Source organism: Sceloporus occidentalis, unplaced genomic scaffold, assembly GCF_023333645.1.
Source record: "Sceloporus occidentalis isolate IW3139 unplaced genomic scaffold, rSceOcc1.0.p SCAF_3, whole genome shotgun sequence".
NCBI classification, from domain to species: Eukaryota; Metazoa; Chordata; class Lepidosauria; order Squamata; family Phrynosomatidae; genus Sceloporus; species Sceloporus occidentalis.
Window position 1 is genome coordinate 73,251,073 of NW_028316983.1, and position 24,251 is coordinate 73,275,323.

The 24,251-nt window shown below is 41.9% G+C and overlaps 1 protein-coding gene across 3 annotated transcripts; it reads left to right on the forward strand.

The window, feature by feature from the left end:
• The first annotated feature begins 2,490 nt into the window (after positions 1-2,490).
• DYNLT4 (dynein light chain Tctex-type 4) lies at positions 2,491-24,220 on the forward strand. 3 transcript variants are annotated; one of them, XR_016280446.1, is made up of 2 exons: positions 2,491-2,647; positions 5,614-5,669. XR_016280446.1 is itself a non-coding variant. In XM_089515040.1 (2 exons), exon 2 carries the CDS (start codon positions 22,816-22,818, stop codon positions 23,521-23,523), a length of 708 nt encoding a protein of 235 aa, XP_089371166.1. In that variant the 5' UTR covers positions 2,491-2,647; positions 22,814-22,815; the 3' UTR covers positions 23,524-24,220. The 3 variants fall into 3 exon arrangements, 2 of the variants coding, with proteins under 2 accessions (XP_089371166.1, XP_089371167.1); XM_089515040.1 differs by lacking the exon at positions 5,614-5,669 and adding an exon at positions 22,814-24,220; XM_089515041.1 differs by lacking the exons at positions 2,491-2,647; positions 5,614-5,669 and adding exons at positions 18,319-18,333; positions 22,814-24,220.
• Positions 24,221-24,251: the final 31 nt, after the last annotated feature.

Consider the following 24,251-nt stretch of genomic DNA (forward strand, 5'->3'; position numbering starts at 1 on the left):
TATGGGAAGGCTTATGCCCTTTCCTCTATTCCTAATCTGGCTCTGAACCTCCAACATGTAAAACACAAACTGAAATTCCACTGAACTCAGATCCTTCTGTAACACCTTGCTGCTAGCATCTATGGCTGGGTTTTGCGACTTCAGGAAAGCAAAGGTCATGATGACATCTGTGCTAAAAGTCTATTGGTGCAACTGAATAGTCAGGGTTCAAGACCAAGCAGCACATTCATTTTTGCCCTCTACATGACTGGCCTCGCACCACCAGGCATGCAGTGTGCATTGAGTCACTCAAAACTGCTGCTGTAAGTGTTTCCCTGTTGTATTTCCTGGAGCCTCAGCTTTGGCAGCTTGGCAAAATATTCCCCAGGATGACTATTGAATCTTTGTCCCAGGAAGGCTATGGCTCACTATCTACAGGGCCTTTACCTAGGGAGGAAGAAGAATGCTAGGGCTTTTGGGTTCTCCTTCTTTACATTTTTCTGTTCTGCTCCAAAATTGTGATTGTGAAGATTTTAAGGGAAAATCAAACCCCTGTAGGAATGCCTGGGGCATGGCAGCAGAGAAGTGACTGCTTGTTGGGCCACTGCTAGCTGGGCCACTATGTTGTGTTTATGGAAATGCAAGGGTTGTTGGTTGCATGTGCCCCATTGATTGTATGGCAATGGTGCAGTCCCTGGTTGGTGAAGTCTGGTAGTGTTTCCAGGAAAGTTGGGAGAAACTAATTGTTAGTCTCTCGTGTGTGTGTGTGTGTGTGTGTGTGTGTGTGTGTGTGTGTGTGTGTGATATGTATGTATGTATGTATGAGAGAGACTATGGCCACTAGCGAGGGGGTGGATTATAGCAATAGCACTTTACATATCTATACCGTTTCATAGTAAACTAAGCATTGTCTAAGCAGTTTACAGTATGTAAGCTAATTGCCCCCAACAAGCTGGATACTCATTTTACCTACTTACAAAAGGATGGAAGGCTGAATCAACTTGGAGCCCTGCAGGGATCGAATTCACAACGTTGTGGCTGAAGTACCGGCATTTAACCACTGCCACCAGGGCTCCCTACATCACTGCTGGATTATAGGAGTGGTAATTCAGAATGTAACTTTTCCAAACTCTGCAACAGCATGCCAAAAGATAAATTCATCACATGGCACAGGATCCATGTGATCACTGAGCATAGATTATTGGGAAACCAGCATGGGTTTAAGTAGTCATGAGCATAACCTCATTATGCTCACTTCAGCATTTCAAACTGTGTCCTAGATTGCCCAATTATATATTTGCAAGGTTATCAGACTTATTAGAAAGACCCACTAGAGTTGCACTGGGTTAAAGAGGAGAGGTGGGAGGATTTTCCTACCACACTAACAGCTTGTATAGGTGTATAAACCTAGATACCCACATCAGTTCCTGTTCAGTAACTGATTCAGCACTTCATTTTCCATTGTAAAAATGACTTCCTTGCTTCTACAGGCCAGAAAATTGATCTGTCTCTTTTATTCAGATTTCACAGTGAAATGTCACTTGCTCTGAAACAAAATAATTATCACAGCTGCTAGTTACATCAATGCATATAGCCATAATAACTTAAGTAGAGCTTATCAGTCACCAAATACCTGCACTTTTTCAGGGCCTTTCCAAAATAGCAATGATATAATATTATGTCGCTGTTTATAAGAGGGGGAAGTTTTTTTAGCAGAAGTAATGAGGAAGGACAGCTGAGCTTTTTTGTTACTTTAAAATAGTTGTTAATTATAATTGTAACTGAAATAGGGGACATAAGTGATTCAATATTCAATATGAAGAGTACACTAAATATAGAAAAACTGAAGTATTGTAAAAGGGCACACTACCATGCAACGAAAGAGGTAACTTTACTAACTGTCACTTTTTTACAGTGAGGAGCGCCCAGTTGTTAATTTAATATTAAATATTATCTTCTAGGTGGTCACTTGCTACTAAGGATGCCATGGCATACAGGCTGCCTATTAGCTTCTGGGCGCAATACAAAGTGTTGGTTATTACCTTTAAAGCCCTACATGGCTTGGGCCCGAGTTACTTAAAGAAACACCTCTCCCTACACAATCCGCCCCGATAGACAACAACCTACACATCAGGGAAGAATTTATTAGAGTACTCAACAACTTCCCATAAGGCATTCACTGCCGCGGCCCCCAATTTATGGAACAACCTTCCAGAAGAGATCCGTTTTATTACCACCTTAGATGCTTTTAAGAAAGCACTTAAGATGGAACTCTTCCAGCAGGCCTACCCACCCGACCTCCTATGAATAATCCCAGAATGACCCCTACTCTAGATGAAAACAGAATGGTAAACAGGTGGCAAGTCACTATTTTAGTAATAATGTAATAACTGTTGTGATTTTACTGAATAACTATAATTTGTATTGTTGTTTTAACTGATGTAATTCCGCCTCGATCCGAAGGGAGAGGCGGGAAATATTATTATTATTATTATTATTATTATTATTATTATTATTATTATGCTCACATAAGCACATTATATTCAGCAGTGTTTTAAAACTTGGACCCCCAGATGAAGTAGGATTTTGACTACCAGAAGCTCCAGCAACCTGCCCAGTGGTAAAGGATTCTGAAAGCTGCAGTCCAACAATATCTGGGAATCCACAGGTTGGGAACCATGGCACTACAGCCCTGCTCTTGTTTGGAGTTACTATCTGGGAGAGAAAAGCTCATTTGCTAAATAACTGAAAATACACTTCAATTTGACCACTCTTAAGTAAATACCTCTTCAGTAAATGCATGTATATCCTCCTAGAACAAATGAGCAACAATGTGAAAAACTCCCATCAGTTTGAAAGGGACCTAAGTGAGCCTTCAGATAGTCTCTTGACCACAAGTGAATAATTATTTCCTATTTTCCAGTTTTGTAATGCTTACTACACAAGCATTATAGGGCTAGTCCTCTATAACAGGAGTAAGTAACATGCAGCCCCCAGCCCCTCCAGTAATATGTGCCCAGTGCTAGTTCTCCACAGGAAGAGAACCTGGAATTGTTCATGTCATGATAGCTTGTTTGTTCACTTGCCAAATTTCCCAATTATATGAAGTCAGAAAATATTACCAATGAAGATTTTTTCAAAGAAAGTGCACTTTTGTTTGGGGTGTTTTGGCACTCGAATTCCCAGTGGCTTGGCCGGCTTGGGGATTCTGGGAGATGCAATGCAAAAAGTAACATTTCACACCTGGAGCAGAAGCATGTAATACATGTTTTCTTCAGTGACCATCACCAAAAAAGGAAAACACATCTATATACCTCAAGAAAGGAAGAAAATCCTCAGTGGGTAAAGGAGTGGATGGTTAAGGGCAAGATCTGCACTAAAGACTCTGTTGCGCTCTTAACTGAATCAAATGTTTAATTGGTTAAAGGCAAAATTAATCATCTTTCTTGGGGATATTTGAAGTAAACAGATGCCTTGATCACCAAGCGTTTAGTCATCCCATATTCACAGGAATAGGGCTTTGATGTTGACAGAGGCTGGAACTCCACCCTTCTGCTGGATTGCACAGCTTGTATGCATGTCTCATGTTGTAAGCGTTACCAAATTGGCAAACAGGAAACAGGGCTCAAGCTCCTTTGATCGAAACTTGGTTCCAATCTAAACATGTCATGTACTCAATGGATGTGATAGCGTGGGATCTACAGACAAGCCAAAAATTTGATGTGGGGGGAGGGGGACAGAAAGCAGCTGTGTTCAATGTTACTATCTGTTAGGCTCCTTTTGACTTGACAACTTAAACAAAACACTGGGGAGAGAGAACTGGCCTTTCTTTCCTAATTTTACAGCTTTTTCAGATGGCTAAAAGGTAAAACCACTCTGTTTGGAATCAGTCAGCAATCACATGAATTTGTGTGTTAGTGTGTGTGTGTGGGGGGGGGCATGTTCCTTCAGGCTACCTGTTTACTTATGGTGAATCTGTGAATTTCATAAGATTTTCTTAGGTAATGAATGGTACGAACCTATAAAACAGGGATGGGAATCATGTGACCCTCCTGATGATTTTTTAGGATTGCAGTTTCCAGCAACTCACCACTACCTAAGCTGGCTAGGGCTGCTGGGAGTTTCACTCCATAAACATTGGAGGAAGCACATGATTCCCACCCCAACCTAACAGTTTTCTAATAAACTGGAGCCATGTATCTACCAGGTAGAGTCATATAAAACAGCAGTGGGTAAGGTTCAAAAAGTCACCTATAATATGTACACAGGGCTGAGTTGGGTATCTCTGGCCCCATACAGACAGGCCAAAATAAAGCTGCTTAAGGTCACTTTGGAGGCATGCTGTTTCAATGATGCATGCGTACTAAGAGTCCAGAAGCCGTGACAAAGCCACAATCCAGTGCTAAGGACTAGAGCGCAGCTTTGGCACAGCTTCTGGCCTCTTAATACACATGGATTGTTGAAACAGCATACCTCCAAAGTGACCCAAAGCAGTTTTATTTTGGCCTGTCTGTATGGGGCCTCTATCTTCCTACTTAAAGTACTGTAGTAGCATTAGGATAAGGCATGGTTCGTTCCTCCTTTCCTCGCACTAAAAATACTTCCAGCTCAGCAAATCAGTGGAGCCAATTTGGAAAGTTTCTTCTCAGATTTCCTCCCACGGCCTTCTCCCATAGCCACACAATGATCCCCAGTCTTTCTTAGCTGGCTTTCCCAGCTGGCTCACCTGAACTGTGCGCTGTTGATGAGAGTCCTGAGAGCAGCAGCAAAAGTAGCAGAATCACCTAGCAAAAGGGCTGAACAGGAGGAGGCCATAGGCTGAGAATGGGCTCTCTATTGGGATTCAGCCAAGTTCACGCAGCTGAGCAAGAGCTGCCTGTCTGCAATAAAGATATATTTGAGAGAAGTCACGGCTGGCTAGAAGTTCAGCTGCAAGGCAGGAATGCAAAGAAAAGCCAAGGAAGGGGGAAGCAACACCGCTTATTGCCAAGCAACAGGCAGCTGCCCAGGCCCTAAAATCCAGATGCTGTGGGAGGGATCATAAGAAATGGTGAAGGGAAGAGGGCTTTTGCAAATGCAAGAAGCAAGCTTGCCTAACAGACCAAAGACAGGGCTAGATCAGGTAGTGGGGGAGGTGAAACAAGATTAAAAAGGGGGGAATAGGACATTCAGAGAGTTGACATAATGTGGCAGGCATGCAAAACCCCTAGATAAGAAACTTCCCTGTGCAGGGGTTTCAGAACGACCTCAGTACTTGGTGAGCAAGAAAGAGCTCAGCCCTGGCATTCAGAGGTCATCTGATTGCCAGCTCCCATGTCAGCAAAATTAAAATGACACATCACTGTGCCTGGTATCCCCTGGGCTTCTGCTTTGCCTGGGACAGAGTTGCCATGGCCTTTTGCATAATTTCCTGAAGCCATATATAAACAATTACTTCAGTGTCACAGTCTGTATGTGTGTCACTCTGTGTGTGTGTGTGTGTGTGTGTGTGTGTGTGTAGTGAGCAAGCAGGAGAATATGAATTAACGTGTGTGAGAGAAGGGGACCAGATACAGACAGACAGCCTGTAGAATGATGAGGTCACATGGCATTCATATATAACAGACTCTGTCACCACCTTTCCATCTATACTAGCTCCTGCCAATACAGAATTGATGCAGATGAGGAAAGATAATAAAGTGAGATCAGAGGGGGACATGTCTTTCGTCATCAGAATATCTTCTGAACAGATAGCTGGCCAGACATTCTGATAGCCCAAAGCTCCTTGGCATCTATCATACACTCTGTTTCTCTAAGATCAAATTCTTGTGCTACCTAATCAGCATGATTCCTGCCTCTGTTTCATCATGCTCCACACTGTGCCATCACAGGATTCTTCATACTCTTTAGTTCCAAGCTGTGATTGTACTTTAACTGCTATGGTTCCATCCTATGAAATCCTGGGGTTGACAGTTTAGGGAGGGACATTAGGATTCTTGGCCAGAGAGCTCCAGTGCCTCATAAAACTATAAACCCCAGAATTCCATAAGATGGAACCACAAAGGACTATATCACATCAGCCTGCTGTTCCACCACAATTGTACTAGTTTAAAAATGGAAACATACCAGTTTGGCATCATTTCTTATTACACTTTCCCCACAGTCATCCATAGCTGTGTCATCTGTTTTTCACACTGCCAAATGTCGCCTTCCAGGAAGAAGGGAAGAATGAATGATTGTGACTGCCAACAACCTCCCAAAGCCAACTGCTGGGTGAATGTGCATATAGCTACAAGGTTTGGGAAGCTGTTGGCTGCCATAATTGCTGCAAGGGGGAGTGGGGAGAGGAACAAGATCATAGCCACCTACACCACATAACTGTATGAGAAGTGGAACTGCAGTGGAAGGGACCTATCACACTAAGGCAATAATGGAATAACAGTGAGACTGAGAGCTATTGATGGGTTTTGTCCATTAATGAAAAAGTGCACCACAATAAGGAACTGAATGCAAAGCAGCAGTAGGATGTATACAACATCATGCAATAAGTACCAGCCAATGTCAATTTTATCTTGTTAAAATTATGCTTTTTAGCTTCATGTGATAAAGCCCTAGGAAAGGCAGCTATGAAGGAACTAGACAAGATCTTCAAATGTAAAGATATATAAGTACATACCAAAGTTAGGGTTGTCCATGTCATTGTGTTTCCAATTTCTATGAATGGTTGTGAAAACTGGATAGCGAAGAAAGTAAATAGGGAGAGACTCAAATAATTAGAAACTTGGGCCGGTTACAAACCGGCACTTTAGTGCGTGACGAGCACGCACTAGGGTTACAAAAGGGTGGTGCTTCCGCACCGCCCTAACCCTAGTGCGTTCTCGTCATGCACTAAACGGCGGCGGCCCTTCCATACGGCTGCCGCCGTGAGGACGTCACGGCCGCGCCGCCTCTAGACTTAGTGCACCCTGAACACGGAGCAGGAAGGAGCTCCGTTTCGGAGCTCCTTCCTGGTTTAATCCGCTGGGCGCAGCCTGCAGACGGCTGCGCCCAGCGGACTAAAAGAGAAAGGGGCCAAGCGGCCCCTTTCTCTTCTCCCCGCCACTGCGGGGTGTCCTTGGGGCTTGAAGCCCCAGGGACACCCCTTTTCAGGCTGCGGGGAAGCGGCGTTTTGCTGCTTCCCCGCAGCCTGAAAAGCGGCGGATCGGGGCCTCAGCAGCTGTCGTTCTGGTCGTTGAGGCCCCGATACTCCGGGGAAAGGGGCGGGTGCAGACCGTCCCAAATGGGCGGTCTATAACCCGCCATGGTTCTGGAGGAAAGTTCTGTGGATACCATACATTTCCAGAAGGATAAATAAACGTGTCTTAGAGAAAATCAAACCTGAACTGGAGCATGTCCAAAGGAGGGTGACTAAAATGGTGAAGGGTCTGGAAAACATGTCCTATGAGGAACGACTTAGGGAGCTGGGGATGTTTAGCCTGGAGAAAAGAAGGTTAAGAGGTGATATGATAGCCCTGTTAAAATATTTGAAAGGATGTCATATTGAGGAGGGAGCAAGCTTGTTTTCTGCTGCTCCAGAGAATAGGACCCGGAACAATGGATGCAAGCTACAGGAAAAGAGATTCCACCCTAACATTAGCAGGAACTTTCTGACAGTAAGGGCTGTTCAACAGTGGAACACACTTCCTCAGAGTGTGGTGGAGTCTCCCTCCTTGGAAGTCTTTAAACAGAGGCTGGATGGCCATCTGTCAGGGATGCTTTGACTGGGAGTTCCTGCATGGCAGGGAGTTGGACTGGATGGTCCTTGTGGTCTCTTCCAACTCTACGATTCTATGATTCTATGAACTCTCTAGAAGTCAAGATAAGCTGGTCTTGCTTTGGACAAAACATGATAAGACAGAACTCACTAGAAAAGACAATGGTATTTAACAAGGTAGAAGGCTGCAGGAAAAAAGGAAGACCGCATTACAGGTGGATAGACTCTTTCAAAGGAGCCACAGCCCAGAATTTGTAAGACTGAGTGGGGCTGTTGATAACAAGGTGACTTGAAAGTCTCTCATTCATAGGGTTGTCATAAATCAAAGTCAACCTAATAGCTGTTAACAACAAGAAGAAAAACTAATAGAGCAGTCATTCTCACAGTATGAGGCATGACCCTCAGGGTGGTGCAATAATTGCTCAAGATGGCGTGGTGCACAAGAATTTATTTTGGACCCTCATTTTTCGGATTGCAAAGTGGAGCCTAGCTTTTTTGGATCCTCATTCAGATTTTCCCCCCAACCGTCATTCAAAGCAGCCCCAGGCGTACAAGAGCATCCTGCATCACTTCAATGCAGCCTGACATTACTGCATTTATCTCTGCTGCAGTGCTGTTGCCTAGCAAGGCCTCACTGCTCACTTGCTCTTGGAAGCAAGGAAGGAAGGAAGGAAGGAAGGAAGGAAGGAAGGAAGGAAGGAATAATAATAATATGTATTTGTATTCCGCTTTTTCACAAAGGAATCAAAGCGGATTCCAATAGTATAATTAAAACAAACAATTTAAAATTACAATTTAAAACCCCTAATACCCCAACCCTCCCCCCAATCATAAAAACGGAAGGAAGGAAGCTCCTCTTGCTAGGTGGAGGAGATGGTTGCCGATGCCACAGTTAGGAGGAAGAGGAAAATGAGGAGACTGGAAACTGGAGCCAAGCTTGGAGGGGGCTGTGAGAGGGACACCACTGTCTTCACAACCACTCCCTTGGCTGTAGGGTCAGCCCAGGCCCTGCTCCTTCTCCTTCTCCTCCTCATCCTCTGCACACCCCTACTGGACCCGGGGCCTGGCACCCAAGAACAGTGAGTTGCTGGGGAGGGAGTGAATGGGGGAGCTGAGCATACTTCTTCTGAACTCTGGGTTTCTTGCTCAGCCTCCCTGAATTTATCTTGGCAAATTGGGTGGTTTTGTCCTTGGAGAAAAGCTATAATAGTATTTTGGAACTGCTTAGCAACACAAATACAATTGGAGATTAGGGGCTGAACAGCATTTAACGTTGGTCTCAGGGCAGAGTGGGGGTGTGGCATCCACATGTCGCATGCCCCAATGCTGCCCTGATGCTGGCATCACACTGTTCACCCGACTGCATGGCAGGGAATATCATGGCTTGTCTTTGGTGCAGTGTTTAAATGTGCTGCACTAAAGGAGCGCTGAAAAGCCATCCACAGCAAGAGTACCTTTTTGCCACTACTAAAAGGAGCAGCATTTTGCCATTCTATTTAGCACTGGCAAACTGCCAGATTGGGGCCGTGGTGTGTAGTTGCTGAAGCCCTGATCCAGTGCTGAAAGGGGCAGCGGGACATCACTCCAAGTGGGCAGTCTGTTTCGTCCCTATGTTTCAATGCTTTATTAAAGTTGGGGGTTATTTATTCATATATTAAGTCAAGCAGGGGGGCACAACAGCCACATGTAGATATAAAGGGGGTCACAGGGGTAAAAACTTTGAGAACCATTGTAATAGAGGGTTCACGCAGACAAAAAATGTTAAAACGTACCCACTGTGACCATGGGATGACAGGGAACAAAAGAAGTAAATTAAAATTTTCTTGTCCATTTGCAGACAGAAAGTGCCTCCTTTTGATTTCTGAGGCCCAAAGAACTGCACCTGCCATCTCCAGGGTTATCCCACATTTGGTATTTGCCTCAGGCTTCTATTGAAAGCCAAATGCTCCAGTTTATGTAACTGACCCATATATAATGTTCTGAAGTGCCAGAAGACCGTCAGTCTCTTTCCATCCCTGCTGGGCTACTAGAAAGTATCTTCTGTTGCCCCACTTACAGAGCTAAGTTGATTTTCTGAGAACATCCCATATCTGGATGGATGTCTTATGAGGACAAAATATATATTACTACTTTGCTACCACACAGATAGTTTGCTTCAAAGTATACAAAACCGCTCCTTACTTAGAAGGAAATACTTACTTATAATTGAGAAGCTGTCATACTCACACGTGGGCTCCATAAAACTGTAAGGCTCTCCACCTGGGGAGACTCTCTGTCTCCATACAAGCACCTCCTTAATCAAACACCATGAACATTCCAGCCCATCTTGCTGACAACTAATGAAAGCCCAAGTAAAGGCCAATTCTCCCCAGAAACAAAGCCTATGATGCACTTCCATTTGTGTAACTTTCTACCTGGTAATTAAGCACTGTTCTTGGCAAGAAGGGATTATTATATCTGTTAAAAAAAAAACCAAACCCAGATTAGTCAAGAATTGCCTGACCACAGACAGACCTTCCCCTTTCTCCTTCCTTCCCTCTCGCCTACACCCACAAAATGATATGAAGGAAATAGTTTTTGTTTTATTTTTCAATGTCAAACTTGATCCTGGATCTCTGAAAACAGCTGACAAGAGAACAGGTCAAGCCTGGGGCTTTTTTACAGTATACAATTATAGAATTATGATGTTTATCTGCCATGGCTATGTGCTATGAAATTCTCAGCTCTCTGGCTGAGAATTCTAAATACTGTAGCCCACCCTAAACTGCAAATCCCAGGAATCCATAGGATGGAACTATGGAAGATAAAGGCTGCATCCAGACTGCAGAAATAATCCAGTTTGACACCACTTTAACTCCCATGGCTCAATGCTATGGAATCCTGGGAATTATAGTTTGTTGTGGTACCAGAACTCTCTGACAGAGAAGGCTGAATGTCTCACAAAACCAGAATTCCATAGCATTGAACCAGGGTAGTTAAAAGTGTCAAAATGGATTATTTCTGCAGTCTGGATGCAGCGTACGTGAAACCATAGTGTGAAAGGACACTTAGCTTTTTGTTCCAAATGGATAGTGCTGGGGGCAGGGGAGGAATCCACAGCTAATACCAAAACAGGGGGAACCATAGAGGAGTAGCTACCTGGTAATATAGAAACAGGCCCCACATTTTACATTTTACATCCCTACATGTTCATACATACGTACATTTCTAATGAGCATGGTCTCCTTCTTGCTGCAAAACAGCACTGGGAAGATGAACTTTGGAGCAGAGAACTTATATGTGGATCAGGTGCTTAATCCTTTTGTGGCCTACAGCTATCCTCCCTGACAAGTGCTGGATGGATATTTGCAGAGGCAACAAACGTCAAGGACTCTGCAAGCTGGAAAGTAGTCTGAAAGCTGCAGCAATAAAATAGCAACCAGGTCTTGGGCACTACACAGCATTTCTTTTTGTTTCAAATCACCCCCTTCCAGTGTCACTTTGCAACAAGGAAGCAGCCACTGGGTTTTCATTACATGCATTCATATGTAACTGGTAGCTAGATCTGAAGGTGATGGCTTTTTGCCAAATCTCATCCAGTTTTCAGCACATTTGTTTGGCAAAAATACTTTTGTTTCATTTTGAAAGGATGTTTGTGCACCTATAATTATTATTATCTAACAAATGCTATTTCACTAAATCCTCTTATATCTCCCTGGAAAGTCAACATTTTGTTTTTGTCACTCCAATACTTTCATCAAAACTAACATGGTAATTACCATTCAGCTGTGTTGTACCTAAGGAAAACCAGAACAATCCAAAATTATGGGAGAGCCACACAATTGACATGCAGGCTTGGGACCAGAACCGTTTGGGATTTTATTTTTATTTGTTATTTATTTATTCTAATATCTGCATATAAATAATGAGATATCTTGAAGATAGGACCTAAGTCCAAACACAAAATTCATTTATATTTTATATACACTTCATAGCCTGGAGGTAATTTTAGACAATAGTTTGAATAATTTTGTACATGAAACAAAGTTTATGTACCTTGAACTATCAGGTGTCACTATCTCAGTCACCCATGTGGACAATTTGGGATTTTGGAGTATTTCAGGTTTTGGATTTTCAGGACAATATCACAGTACACAGTTATAGCACTATTATTCCACTTTAACTGCTATGGCAGCTTCCTGTGGAATACTGGGGTTTGTGAGGCCTAAGAGCTTAGTGAGGCCTAAGAGCTCTCTGGCTGAGAATGCTAAGTGCCCCTTCCTAAACTGTAAATCCCAGGATTCCACAGGAGGCAACCCTAGCAGTTAAACAGGAATAATAGTGCTATAAAAGTATTGTGTGATGGGAATGCTCAACCTGTATTTACTTTATTCACACATATTCCAGGAAATTGTTTCCACACCACCACAGGTATATGTGAAAAGGTGGCCAAGCATTGCCTAGATTGTGGTGCAAATCTACAGTGTCTTTAGCTTGGCTCTTTCAGACCAAAGATGCACCAAACAGAAGCTCTCTCACTTAGATTTGTCTAATTACAGACAGAACTAAGGTAGGGGTAATATTTTTTCCCATATCAGCCAGACTAAGTCTTGTGCCCCTTGCTATTTTAGATCAAGGTTGAGCTGGGGGCAGCAACAACCAACGGAGTCTATTCTATGGGAATTTGTTGCAAGACTAGCAGCAGTAGTTTGGGAAGGAACTAAGCACATAAACATTTAACTTGCTTGGAGGCAAACTGTCCGCAACTTTATTGTCATTACAGCTGTTTAGCCTGGCACAGCATGAGATGTAGATCCTAAGACTGAACCTAAAGATTGCATGACCAAAAGTATTTGATGCAACCCAGTCTCCTGCCCAAAACAGGAGGCAGTCAAGGGAACAGCAACAGAGGAAGCAACTCAAGAACACTGCTGCTGTGTAGTTCCTTGTCATTTGGGTGAAGGTGGTCACACACCCAAGCTGGGCATTACCCTCTGTCCTTCCCCCCACCAAATCCCCCCAAAGGGACTTCCTCCAGTGGGGAAGGAAGGATTCAAGGCCTGTTGAATCCTTGACTCGATCTTGACTCATGACAAGTGATGATGACATTAATGAAAAACAAGACTGCAACCAAAAAAACTAAATACCAACAAAACCAAAAGTGATAGGGTGTATGGAAGTGAAAACTGCTCAAGCAGGCATACCTTGCATAGCAGAGCTCTCCTAAATGTATACTTCCCAGGTAGATCTGACTTTGGCTTCAAAATCTAGTATCTGAGGAGCACCCTCCCCAATGTAACTGTTTCTTTCCAGCACTACAAAATGCCACAGGTGAACATGGGAAGAAGATGCTGTGTCAAATAAAATGGCAGCTTCACTTCCACCTGCTCTTGCAGCACACATGTCCACCCCAGATAAGGCTGGAGGCTTATCATTTATGAAACAGATGTCAATCAAAATTATCAGATCTTTAGCCTTGTCAAAAGATCTTAGATACCATTTGTCCACTAATGTAATAAGTAATGACTTCAAAGAGTTAAAGGAGAATGCCTTGCTTGACTAACATCTGTGATACATAGCAACAAAAAGATTTCATACAAAAGAAACACACAATGCCTTCAGCACTTTCGCCTCTTGCGTGGGTGGTTTCCAAACTTATAGTAAAATGCAGTGAAGTCAAACGATCCAAAGAAATATATGGCTGAAATAGTAAAAATAACTTTAAACGGAAGAGTAAAGAAGTTGTGTGTGTTGTTGTGTGCCTTTAAGTCATTTCTGACGTTTGACAACCCTAAGGCGAACCTTTATCATGGGGTTTTCTTGGCAAAGTTTGTAGGTTTGGGGGGGGGGGCGATATTAGTCAGGTGGGGGATGCAACAAGAAGTTTAGGTTACTGATGAGTGAGATATATATATAGTCAGGAAATACTAAGTATAAGTTATCAAGTTTGCCAGATTAGTAGGAGAATTTACATATGAGGATAATCAAGGACAAGGAGTGAAAGTTCACCAGAAACAAGAGTGGAGGGAAGTTATTTTGACAATGCAAGGGAATGAAGAGAGGAGTGAGATTAAGAAGTACATGTCAAGACAAGAAAGACAGTGTTTTGCTCATCAGAGGTTTTGACAGTGTGGCAGGCAGCTTGGAACTGGATTCAGATGTCAAAAGGAAAGACAAACTGAAGTATGTAAATCCATTAAGTTAGCTTTGGCATACCAAAAAGGCCATAAAAGGAATCAGGGTAACCAAGGAGTAAATGATTAAAACCATAGGAAGGATATGACTCAATGAGTAAGATTGAGGTGAGGTGTCATTATCAGGTGACTGACAGACCTGGGAATGCATCTGGAGGTACACAACAAAATATCTCTTTTGTGGGGAAAAAGAGAAATGCTGTGACTGAAACTCTCCTAGAAAACCTTATCCACAGTCTTCAGTGTGTTGTAGTCAATCAGCAACACTTCCTCAGAGGAAAGTCCTGGTACCGAAAAAAAGCTCTTCACACAAATTAATCTACACACTGGTAGAGCTTGGTAATTTTACTTTTTTTGTTAACAACAATTCCAAGAATCCTTCAGCCAGCAAATTTACAACATCTTAACTTGATTCTAGAAGTGGTCATCCTAAAAGTAACTCTTCCAAGCACTGCAAAGAGTCAGGCTCCTCTACTTCCTCAGTTTGCAAGGCATGTAAACCTATACCTGCAACAGGAGCCCTCAACTTTAAAAAGAGATATTATAATGGTTGTTGCTGTGTGCCTTCAAGTCATTTCTAATCTATGGTGACCCGAAGGCAGAACTATCATAGAGTTATCTTGTCAAGATTCATTCAGATGGGGTTTGCTTTTGCCTGAGGCTGAGAGAGTATGACTTGTCCAACTCATCTAGTGGGGTTCTGTGGCCAAGCCTTACTAAATTACACTAAATTATGCAGCCATTAGATAGATAAGAAGGATCCAAATTTGGGGAGTAGTGGCACCCTTAACCCAACTGAACACATTGCATACCATGAAGTCAAAGGCTTTCATGGCCGGCATCAATAGGTTTTTTTTTTTTTTTGGGGGGGGGGGTGTCGGGCTATGTGGCCACGTTGGAGAAGAGTTTCTTCCTGATGTTTCACTAGCATCTGTGGCTGGCATCTTCAGAGAATGCTAACCTGGAAGAGGGTGGAAGAGAGTACACTCTCTTCCAGGAAAGCATTCTCTGAAGATGCCAGCCACAGATGCTGGCAAAACGTCAGGAATAAACTCTTCTCAAACATGGCCACATAGCCTGAAAAACCCGCAAGAAACATTGCATACCTTTTCCCAATCAATTTACTAGAACATATTTTAAAGATAAAAAAGGCATTTCTGAATTTGCTTCATAACATTCATGGGTCATGAGGTATCTACAAAGTTCTGTAGGTCTATAATGTTCTGGAACCAGTGACAAGCCTTGAAACATAAGGAACCACCCAGTAGGCTTGTTCCTTAGCTCTCTTTATTAGCTGTAGAAAGAAATTGGCCAAGATTCTGCATGGAGGATAACTATTTCAGGCCTCCTCCGACTCTACTCCCCACCACGGCAGCCAAACCCTGTAGGACCACTGCTGCTGTTATTAAAAGGCCACAGTCCCCATGGGGTTTGACAGCTGCAAGGGGAGAGGATGTTTTGGATGAGATGCAGAGGCTAGAGAATAACCTCTTGCTCCCCATTCAAAAAAACGGCCTGCACCTGCATTGCACACATGTATGTCACTAGCAGCCTTCTGGCCATGAAAAGGCTGTTCTAATTTGGTTGTTATAAATTGAACTCCCTGACCTTCCCAAGTGTTCTAATTTGGCTGGGACAGTCCTGATCAATCCTCTGTTCCACTTCTTTGTAGCTGTAGTTGTTGTGTGCCTTCAAATAGTTTCCAATTTATGGTGTCCCTAAGGCAAACCTGTCATGGGGTTTTCTTGGCAAGTTTCATCAGAGGGGGTTTGCCATTGCCATCCTCTGAATCTGAAAGAATATGACTCACCTAAGGTGACCCAATGGGTTTCCACAGCTGAGCTGGGATTTGAACCGTGGTCTCCAGAGTCATAGTTCAACGCTCAGACCACTACACCATGCTGGTCCATTTTTAAGCTGCTTTTAAAATGTCTCAGTTTCTCTCTTCTCCCCCATTTCCCTCCTTTGTCCTCAGTTGACCTTAGTTGCTGCAAACTGAATTCGAAGTGCAAAAGTAGTCTGCATGCAAGCAGCTCAGCAGAGTAAGAAGATAGGAAAGGGAAGAATCTTGTTCTTCCTTGTAGATGTGGGCAAAAGCAAACTGCTGCTGCTCCTTCTAGACTATGTGTTCTTTCTTATTGATAATTTTTGCCAGGACGACACACATTGGCTGCATCTGCCCTGGTTTTCATCCATGAAATGTTGGAAAGTATATAAACTATAGTTTTAGTTGTCAGAGATAAACTACTATTTGGAAGCTAAAGAGTAACAACTAAAATTGTGAGCCTCTTACTAGTTACTTTTTTGATGAAGAGCCTGCAACAAAGTTACATTTTAAAAACAATCCAGCAACTAAAAACAATGTTACATTATTGTACTAGCATAACCCATAACAGCTTCTAATTATTTTCAAAAGTCACTTTTAAGGGTTTTAAAGGCAGGTTGACTTGGTTTTTTCTCCCCAAGTTTTATGCCGTTTTCATATCTATACCAAAGCTCTTTTTCCTCAAAAAATAGCAGAAAGTAATGCAACAAGCAGTGGAACAAGTAACGCAACAAGCTACTTTTTTCATGGCCCTAATGTATGGCAGTGGCTGGTTAATTTTATAAACACTGCAAAAAATAATGAAATACTTTACTTTTTAAAAGTAACTTTCTAAGCTTTGTGGTAAACTCATGATGGCTCCAACTGTGTGGGGATAGCGCTTACTTAGCAGGATTGGGACCTGCAGTCAGACTGAGGATCAAACAGGCCAGGATGGTAACTGTAATTAACTGAAACCCAATTAATGCATACAGTTTTCAGAATATCAAATGGCAGCTGAAAGGAAATCTGAGCAAAATTCAGAACTGAGGTGGAATTTACAGTTAGATGCTTTTTCTTTCTGTCACAGGCCTCACAAAAGGCCCTTCTGGGAAGCTGCTGGTTTCATTTCAAGGGTAGATGGCAACAGAGTCTTCCCTTGAAGTGCAAATTAAAAAGTTTAATTCTCCCTCATCACCCTTCACTGTTCCAAGATTGCTTCAGGGTTTCCCCCCATCTATTTACCTGTGTTTTAAAATGTGCATATGAATCTTATTTACATAGTAATCACATAATTTAGCTTAGCCCATAAACAGTTTTTCAGATACCAACCACATACATAAATTAGGAAAGCAAGTTTTGAGAGCAAAGGATACGAAATCAAGACAATCCCCTGGTTGAGAGCAGGGCTCTGTTAGGTTGCCCTAGAGCTTTAATGGCTTCAAGAGTCATTTGTCCAAAACCCAAACATTCCTGTATCCCCAAATCTAATATAAGGCATAGACAAGAGCTGGGGAAAGTTAATTTGGGAAGTACAATTCCCAGGACCTTCCAGTCAGCATGGGCACTGGCTGGGGCTTCACTAGGGGGTGCAGAGGGGCATGTTGTACCAGGTGACACTGTAAGGGGGAGATGATACTACTACTCCCTGAACATCTACCTTTTGTAATTGTAATTTAAAGGTATAATTTTGATGTCACAGCTATTGCCACTACAGTGGTCCCTCCACATTTGCTGGAGTTAGGGATAAAGGACCCCTGTGAATGTGGGAAAACTGCAAACAAAAGAACATTATTCTTTTTACCTAGCAGAATACCACTCTGGGAATCTCCAAGTTCTCCAGTGCAACTCTATGGGCAGCATCTGCCAGAAGCGGATCATAGAATCACACTGGAGGACCTACAAATGGCTAGAGAAATGTTTTCTCTAGGAACTGTTCTCCAGCACAACTCTATGGTCAACTTCTGGCAGAGTTGTGCTGGAGGACCTAGAAAGGACATATTAGTCAAAACTGTAAATAATCAATCCACAAAAGTCAAAGCCACAAATGTAGAGGACAACTGTACATTCAGCAAGATATGGGATTTCTGAATAACATTAGTACAAAAACATTGCAGGTTCGAGAGGATCTGGTATGGAAGGAGGTCAGTGGGGTGCAGGTGACACCATGAGTTCCCACCCCAGTTGATGCCAACCCTAGTGGTGCCACTGATTCTGGGATATATCATGAAAAGAGTTAACTTTCTTAAGCTGTGCCAGAGTTATAAGACAGACTGAAAGACAAGAGAGACACACAAACTCCAGGCAGTGCAAAAAATAATGTGAGTGATGACAGTCTCCATGGAGACCATATATTTCAGGTGGCAGGCTGCCCAGTCCTCCTGCTGCTGCAGTGCCTTTGATAGCTCTCCCATTGAACTGTCACGTCAAACAGCCAATGATTTACTATGGCAAGGGAGGAAGCTTATTAAGGCTCAGAGGTAGGGGAAAGAAGGCCCTTGATTGGCCCTCGCAACAAGTCCAAGCAAGCTTGAGTTGGATAAAGATAATGGATATTAAAGTGCTTCCACCACTTATTTCAAGCCCACAGATCTGACAGAGCTCAGCTTCCAGCAAGCCCACTGGCCTCTGTTTGAGGGTTTCAGGTAAGGAGGGCCGGGGTGCAATGCCACTGAGATTTCAAGTACACCTCTTGCTGACTGAACACTGCACAGCATCTTCTTGTTGCTTTTAGTTGGTTTTCTTACTTGCTCTGGAACTCAGACAGTGCATACCTACAAGATTACTACACATGCATGCATTACCTCTGAACATGTTTTAGTCATCCTTGCGCTCACCTATTAAGGAGTGAATTCAAAGGGTGTTGGGAAATGATGGTGGGAGATACATGTTCCATGTTGAGAATAAGAAAAGAAAGTCCAATTTAATTAAATCTGGACTAAAACACACAAGAGAATGCAGGTGTGTGAAAATGCTACTGTAAATTTGGATTGCAAGACAAGGGAATAAATAATCTCTTTGCTATATATTGTCAATCATGATTGTTTGAATATGAGGGAGCTGAAATCAAAGATAACTGATTAGGTGACATAGAGTGCTCTAAAATGTAGAATACCTGCTTGCATCTCAATTGACAATAATATTTATTTATGATCCTAAAATGCTTTGTCTGCAACAGTTCAAGGTACCTAAAAACTTTATTTTCAAATATTTGAAATGACTGAGGTAATTTACACACATTAAATAATTATTACAATTGAAGTTTTAAAATATTACTAAAAATTAACTATTAAGATATCACTAAATACACTGAAGGCACTATAGCCCATTCGATCTTGGAAACTAAGCAGGATCAGTCCTGGTTAGTACTTGGATGGGAGATTGCTGAGGAATACCAGGTGGTGTGGGCTATATTTCAGAGGAAGCCAAAAAGGCAAACCATCTCTGAGTATTTCCTTGCCTATGAAAACCCTATGAAATCCATGAGGTCATCATAAGTCAACAGGAGACTAGAAGGCTCAAATACATACACAAACACATATACACACACCCAGCAGTGGGATTTTATTATCACAGAAGTAATCTCTGGGGTGCACTTTCCCCCTCTCATGTAGTTTGTTTCTGTTGTTCAAAATCTCAGTTGAAAAGAATTAAAGCAGGTTCAGAAATAAATTTTCAGCTCTTCTCTCTCACTGGCTTAATGTCTTTGGTTATAACCCATTTGTTCTACTTTTTCCTATCTTAATTTTTCTCCTCTTAGCACCTGCAGTTGTGGCCTCATGGTAGATTCTCACATTTCATGCATAATTTTTTTAAAAATAGTAAAATTACCTCTGAGTCTTTTGGGATAACTGTCTAACTACACATCATAGTCCATCAGTGATACCTTTATTGGCCAACTGAAATGGACAATATACTTGTTGCAAGTTTTCGAAGCTCCGTGGAGCTTCGAAAGCTTGCAACAAATATATTGTCCATTTCAGTTGGCCAATAAAGATATCACTGATGGGTTTTTGTTTGGATTTGTTAAATGGCCAACACAGCTACCCCTGCACGTATACACACCATAGTAACAAACTTGAACTTGGATGATACTGAAATACTATAAAACATTGTTACTCAACATGGTGGTTTGTGTGAACTAATGCCAGTCTGATGCCATCAGCTACTAGTCCCTGAAATGTTTACAGGAAAGAAAGAATCATTATACCCAATGGACAAAGGTATAGTACCAGTTGCTAGCACATCAGAGAGAAAAGATTGCTGGGCACCCACATCACATAGCTTAAGAAGCACTGCTATAAAGCACACAGATGTGGGGGGCATAATTTTTACAAGACAGCAAGTGATCACAACCTACTACTTCATCCCTCACCATCTCCCACAAATTCTTCATCCATCTGCATTCCCCCCGCCACCTTTATGGATGTCAGAGACTGACTGGGAAAAAGTCAACTAATAGATGCTTGGGGCAGGAGAATTAGAATCAGTGAGTAAAGACATTTCCTTTCTTTTCTTTAAAATAGTTTATCTTATTTCCCATAATGTGCTTCCCAAGGGAGCTAACAAAATATTTAAATACATTTTAGTAAATGCACAGAAACTTGAAAACACCAAAGCAAGTCCATCTGAAAATGCATGCGTCACAACTGCAATACAGTAGACAGATAAAATCATGCAGCTACTTGAATAAGCAGCCCCAGATGTTCCAGATATTTAGTCAGGATAAGAAACTGATTATAAAGAGCCAGTTGATGTAGGGGTTAGAGTATTGGACTTGGTTTCTGGAAAACCAGGGCTTGAATGTCTGCTCAGTCATGGAAACCCACTGGTTGACCTTGGACAAGCCATGCCATTTAAGCCTAAGAGAAAGGCAACGGGAAAACTCTGAAAAAAAGTTTGGCAGGTGCTACTTAGGGTTAACATAAATTGAAAATGACTTGAAGGTACACAGCAGCAACAACAAACATATTAGCAAGGGCATTGCTACTGAGAAGGCTCTTACCTATAACCCCTCCCACCTCAAGATGGTGTTGGGACATAAAGCAGAGTGCTACATGGCTTTGTTTCTGACTTATGGCAACCCTAAAACAGCCCTATCATGGGATTTTATTGGCAGCACAGTCTTGTAATATGCCCAGTACATGAAAGCAGAGTCATTTGAGATAAGTTCCATTAAAACCAAAGCTCTGAACCATTTAGGGCTTCAAATGTTAGAATCATCATTTTGAACTGTGTTCAGAAACAAATTTAGAGTCACTAGGTACACACATACACACATGTACATTTTAAAGTAGATGTCAGATTAACTTCTCTTTGTAGCTGGAATCCTATTACTTAGGACCAGCTAAAACAGACTAATTTAATCAGTTGTTGAATGATGAATCAACAATCCAAATTCCAATTGATTCAATGCCTCTATTCTAGTCAGAACTAACAAATGCTGGATTCAAGCCAGCATTTCAGTGGGATTCATGTTCTAACATACAATAACACTGCTATAACATAAAGTCCAGACAACTCTTAGGTAAAATGTAAAATCCTATGGTAGCTGGAAAAGAAAGATAACCTGTGGTTTCCTTTCCTAAAGGAAAGCCGGCAAACACACATATTTTAGTATTTTATAACGTGATTTCAAACACAAGAACCTGGTAATAATGTTTTCAATTTCTGTATGTACTGTGTTCATAGTATAAAAAGTATTTAACATCCCTTGACCTTAAACAAAAGAAAAGAGAACTGGTGTTCTGTCTTCTGACATTTGAAGCTCTAAATGGTTCAGAGATTTGGTATTAATAGAACCTTCTTATCCCCAATGACTGTGTTCATGCTCTGGGCACCGTATGAAACTGTGCTGCTCAAGTTCCCACACCATCTTGATGAATGGCGGGTGGGTATATTGGTAAAGGGTCCTCTAAAAACAGGACAGGAATAGAGACAGTCTTTTTTAAAAAAAGGAACTGAAAATGCCTTTAAAGTTAGGTGGAACAGCTGTGAAATACTCTTGGCCCAGGTTTTTGCAGCCATTTCTCCAGAGACCTTTGCAACCCTCTGGAATGCAAAAGGCTGTTGTAGAAGGTAAATACGAAAGAAAAAGTCATAAAGTAGAAAGGAAACTGAGATGGAGCAGGATAAAAATTAATGCCCAGACACCGAGAAACATGGACATTAACAAGTAACAAGCATTAGCTTTAAAGCTTGGAAAGCAACATAAGATAGAGTGGAACAACCTTTAAAATGACATTTGATCAGTCAGATTGTCATTTTGTCTGAAAACTATCAGACCTGTCTCAGAGAAGAATTTATATTAATTTACATTGCAGAAGACAAAAGCACGTGAACAAATTGATGTGGAATGAGGTTAATCAATTCAAACTCAAGCTATGTTATTGATAGATGGGACACACTGAAATCAATAGGATTTTTTGTTCTAATGGCCTGGATATTCACAGCTCTTGGACACTGTTTTAAAAATGTATGCCTCAATTAAAGCTTTTACAGGTGACTATAATGGGCCCTTTGATTCACTTAATAAACAATTAACATTCAGCAAACAATTCTGCAGAAAGAAGTCTGCTGCATTTGAGATAATTAGGGATATTTGTGTTTTGTCTCTTTTGTTCTTTCCTTCTCCCAGTTTCCAGAGGCTACATAATTCAGTACAAGATGGCACCCTTTAAAATCCCTTGAAAAAAGGAAATACACTGCAGAGACCAAGCTAGCCATTCTTGTTATTGTATGTCTTCAAGTCATTTCCAACTTATGGTGACCCTAAAGGAAACCAATCACAAAGTTTTTTGGGGCTGAGAATGCAACTCACCCAAAGACACCCAGTGGGCTTTTATGGTCAAACGGGGAATCGAACCCTGATCTCCAGAGTCATAGTCCAATACTGAAACCACTATACCACATGAGCTCTCAGCTAGCCAATACAGTCATTTAACTGATTCCCTCTTGTGATGATTGGTAAGGCAAAAATGTCTAGATCAGAAATACAATGCCTCAACAAATGCCACAGCTGCTAAAGGAAGTTTCAAGGTGGGCTTTTGGGAGAATAGCAATCTCAGCCAGTAATAGTGGATCAATATGATTTTGTTTATCTTTTTCCATTATCTGACTATTTAGGCATGGCAGATTGGTCTCTGGCCCCATTCCAGCAGACTCCCAATCAGCCGATGGCCTCAGAAGATAAAAATTCCACCTGTCCAAAGGCAGGCTCATTATTTCTTCGTCAGAACTCTCAGTCTACAGATATGATACCTAGGACACTCCTAAGGCTGCAAAGTATTGAAGAAGGGAAAGCCCACTTCCCATTGTCTCGAAGAAGCTCCATCATGAGTGTCTTCAATGCCCCCTTTGCCAGCAGGAGGAACTCACTGGCTGCTGGGGGAAGGCGTCTGTCCATTGGGCCCTGGATGCACTGTGGCAGAGTGAGCTTCTCTGGGCTACCCCTCTTTGAACCTGTTCGGGAGACCCTTTATGAAAACACCTACAAGATCCAGCCAGATGAAGGCTGCAAGTTTAATTCCTCTCAAACGCAGCGGATTCTTGAATCTGTTCTGGTCAGCTACTTTGGGGATGCCAAGTTCAACCCAGCAAAGGGTGGGCAATTGGCCCAGAACATGTCAGATCTCATCCGAAGCAAAGTCAAAGACGTTACCCCACCTCGCTACAAGCTGGTATGTAATGTTTTTCTGGGCCAGCAGGCTAACCAAGGTCTGCACATTGCCAGTCGGTCTCTCTGGGATGTGGAAAATGACAACTTTGCCTCTGCCACTTTCACCAACTCATCAATATTTGCTGTGGCCACAGTGCATGGGCTATATTTTGAATGAACCATATTGTACAGATCTGAAGATGCCCATTCCCTTACTGCTATCTAAACTGAAATAATTTCAATTTGACTTCAATTTTTGCCCATATCTAATTTAAACTGCCACTAAGTGGTGCAAGAAATACATATCACCTCCACTACTTTCCAGACAAAATATTTTATACTGTATTAACAGAATGGTTGAATAGCACACAGATGATATGAGGAAGACTACCCCACTGATTTGTTAGCTGTAATAACCCATTAGACATCTTCCTCTCCTTCCAATAGCTTATATTCATTTATTGGCATCTAAATAATATGTATTTATTATGTTTAAGTCATATTTTTTTTAGTGCCATACCAACTAATTCCCAAAAGGCTATGGTTTGGATGCAAGAAACATGTAAAAGATAAATAACCCACCTACACTGTTATCCAAACATGAGTTCACCTCATACTAAAATAGGTAAATTATAGTTTTTACACTTCCATTTGTGCAAGAGGTTACACAACTGCTTACATGAACAGTATATCTGTAGTCTTTATGGAGAACATATAGATGTTAATTGCACCTGGAAAAAAGATATGCTGTATATTCATTGCATACGTAAACATATCTCCCCATCTTTACTATGCTAACATGGATGGATGTCTTTTCAGAGCAGGATACTGTGTAGTTCTTTGTGGAGCAGTAACATGCCCTTCACAGCTCTAAGGGCTTTCTGAGGTTCACACAAGCTTCATTTA

Excerpts from the sequence above, each read along its gene's own strand:
- DYNLT4 (XM_089515040.1), top strand. The coding sequence starts at position 22,816 with ATGGCAGATTGGTCTCTGGCCCCATTCCAGCAGACTCCCAATCAGCCG.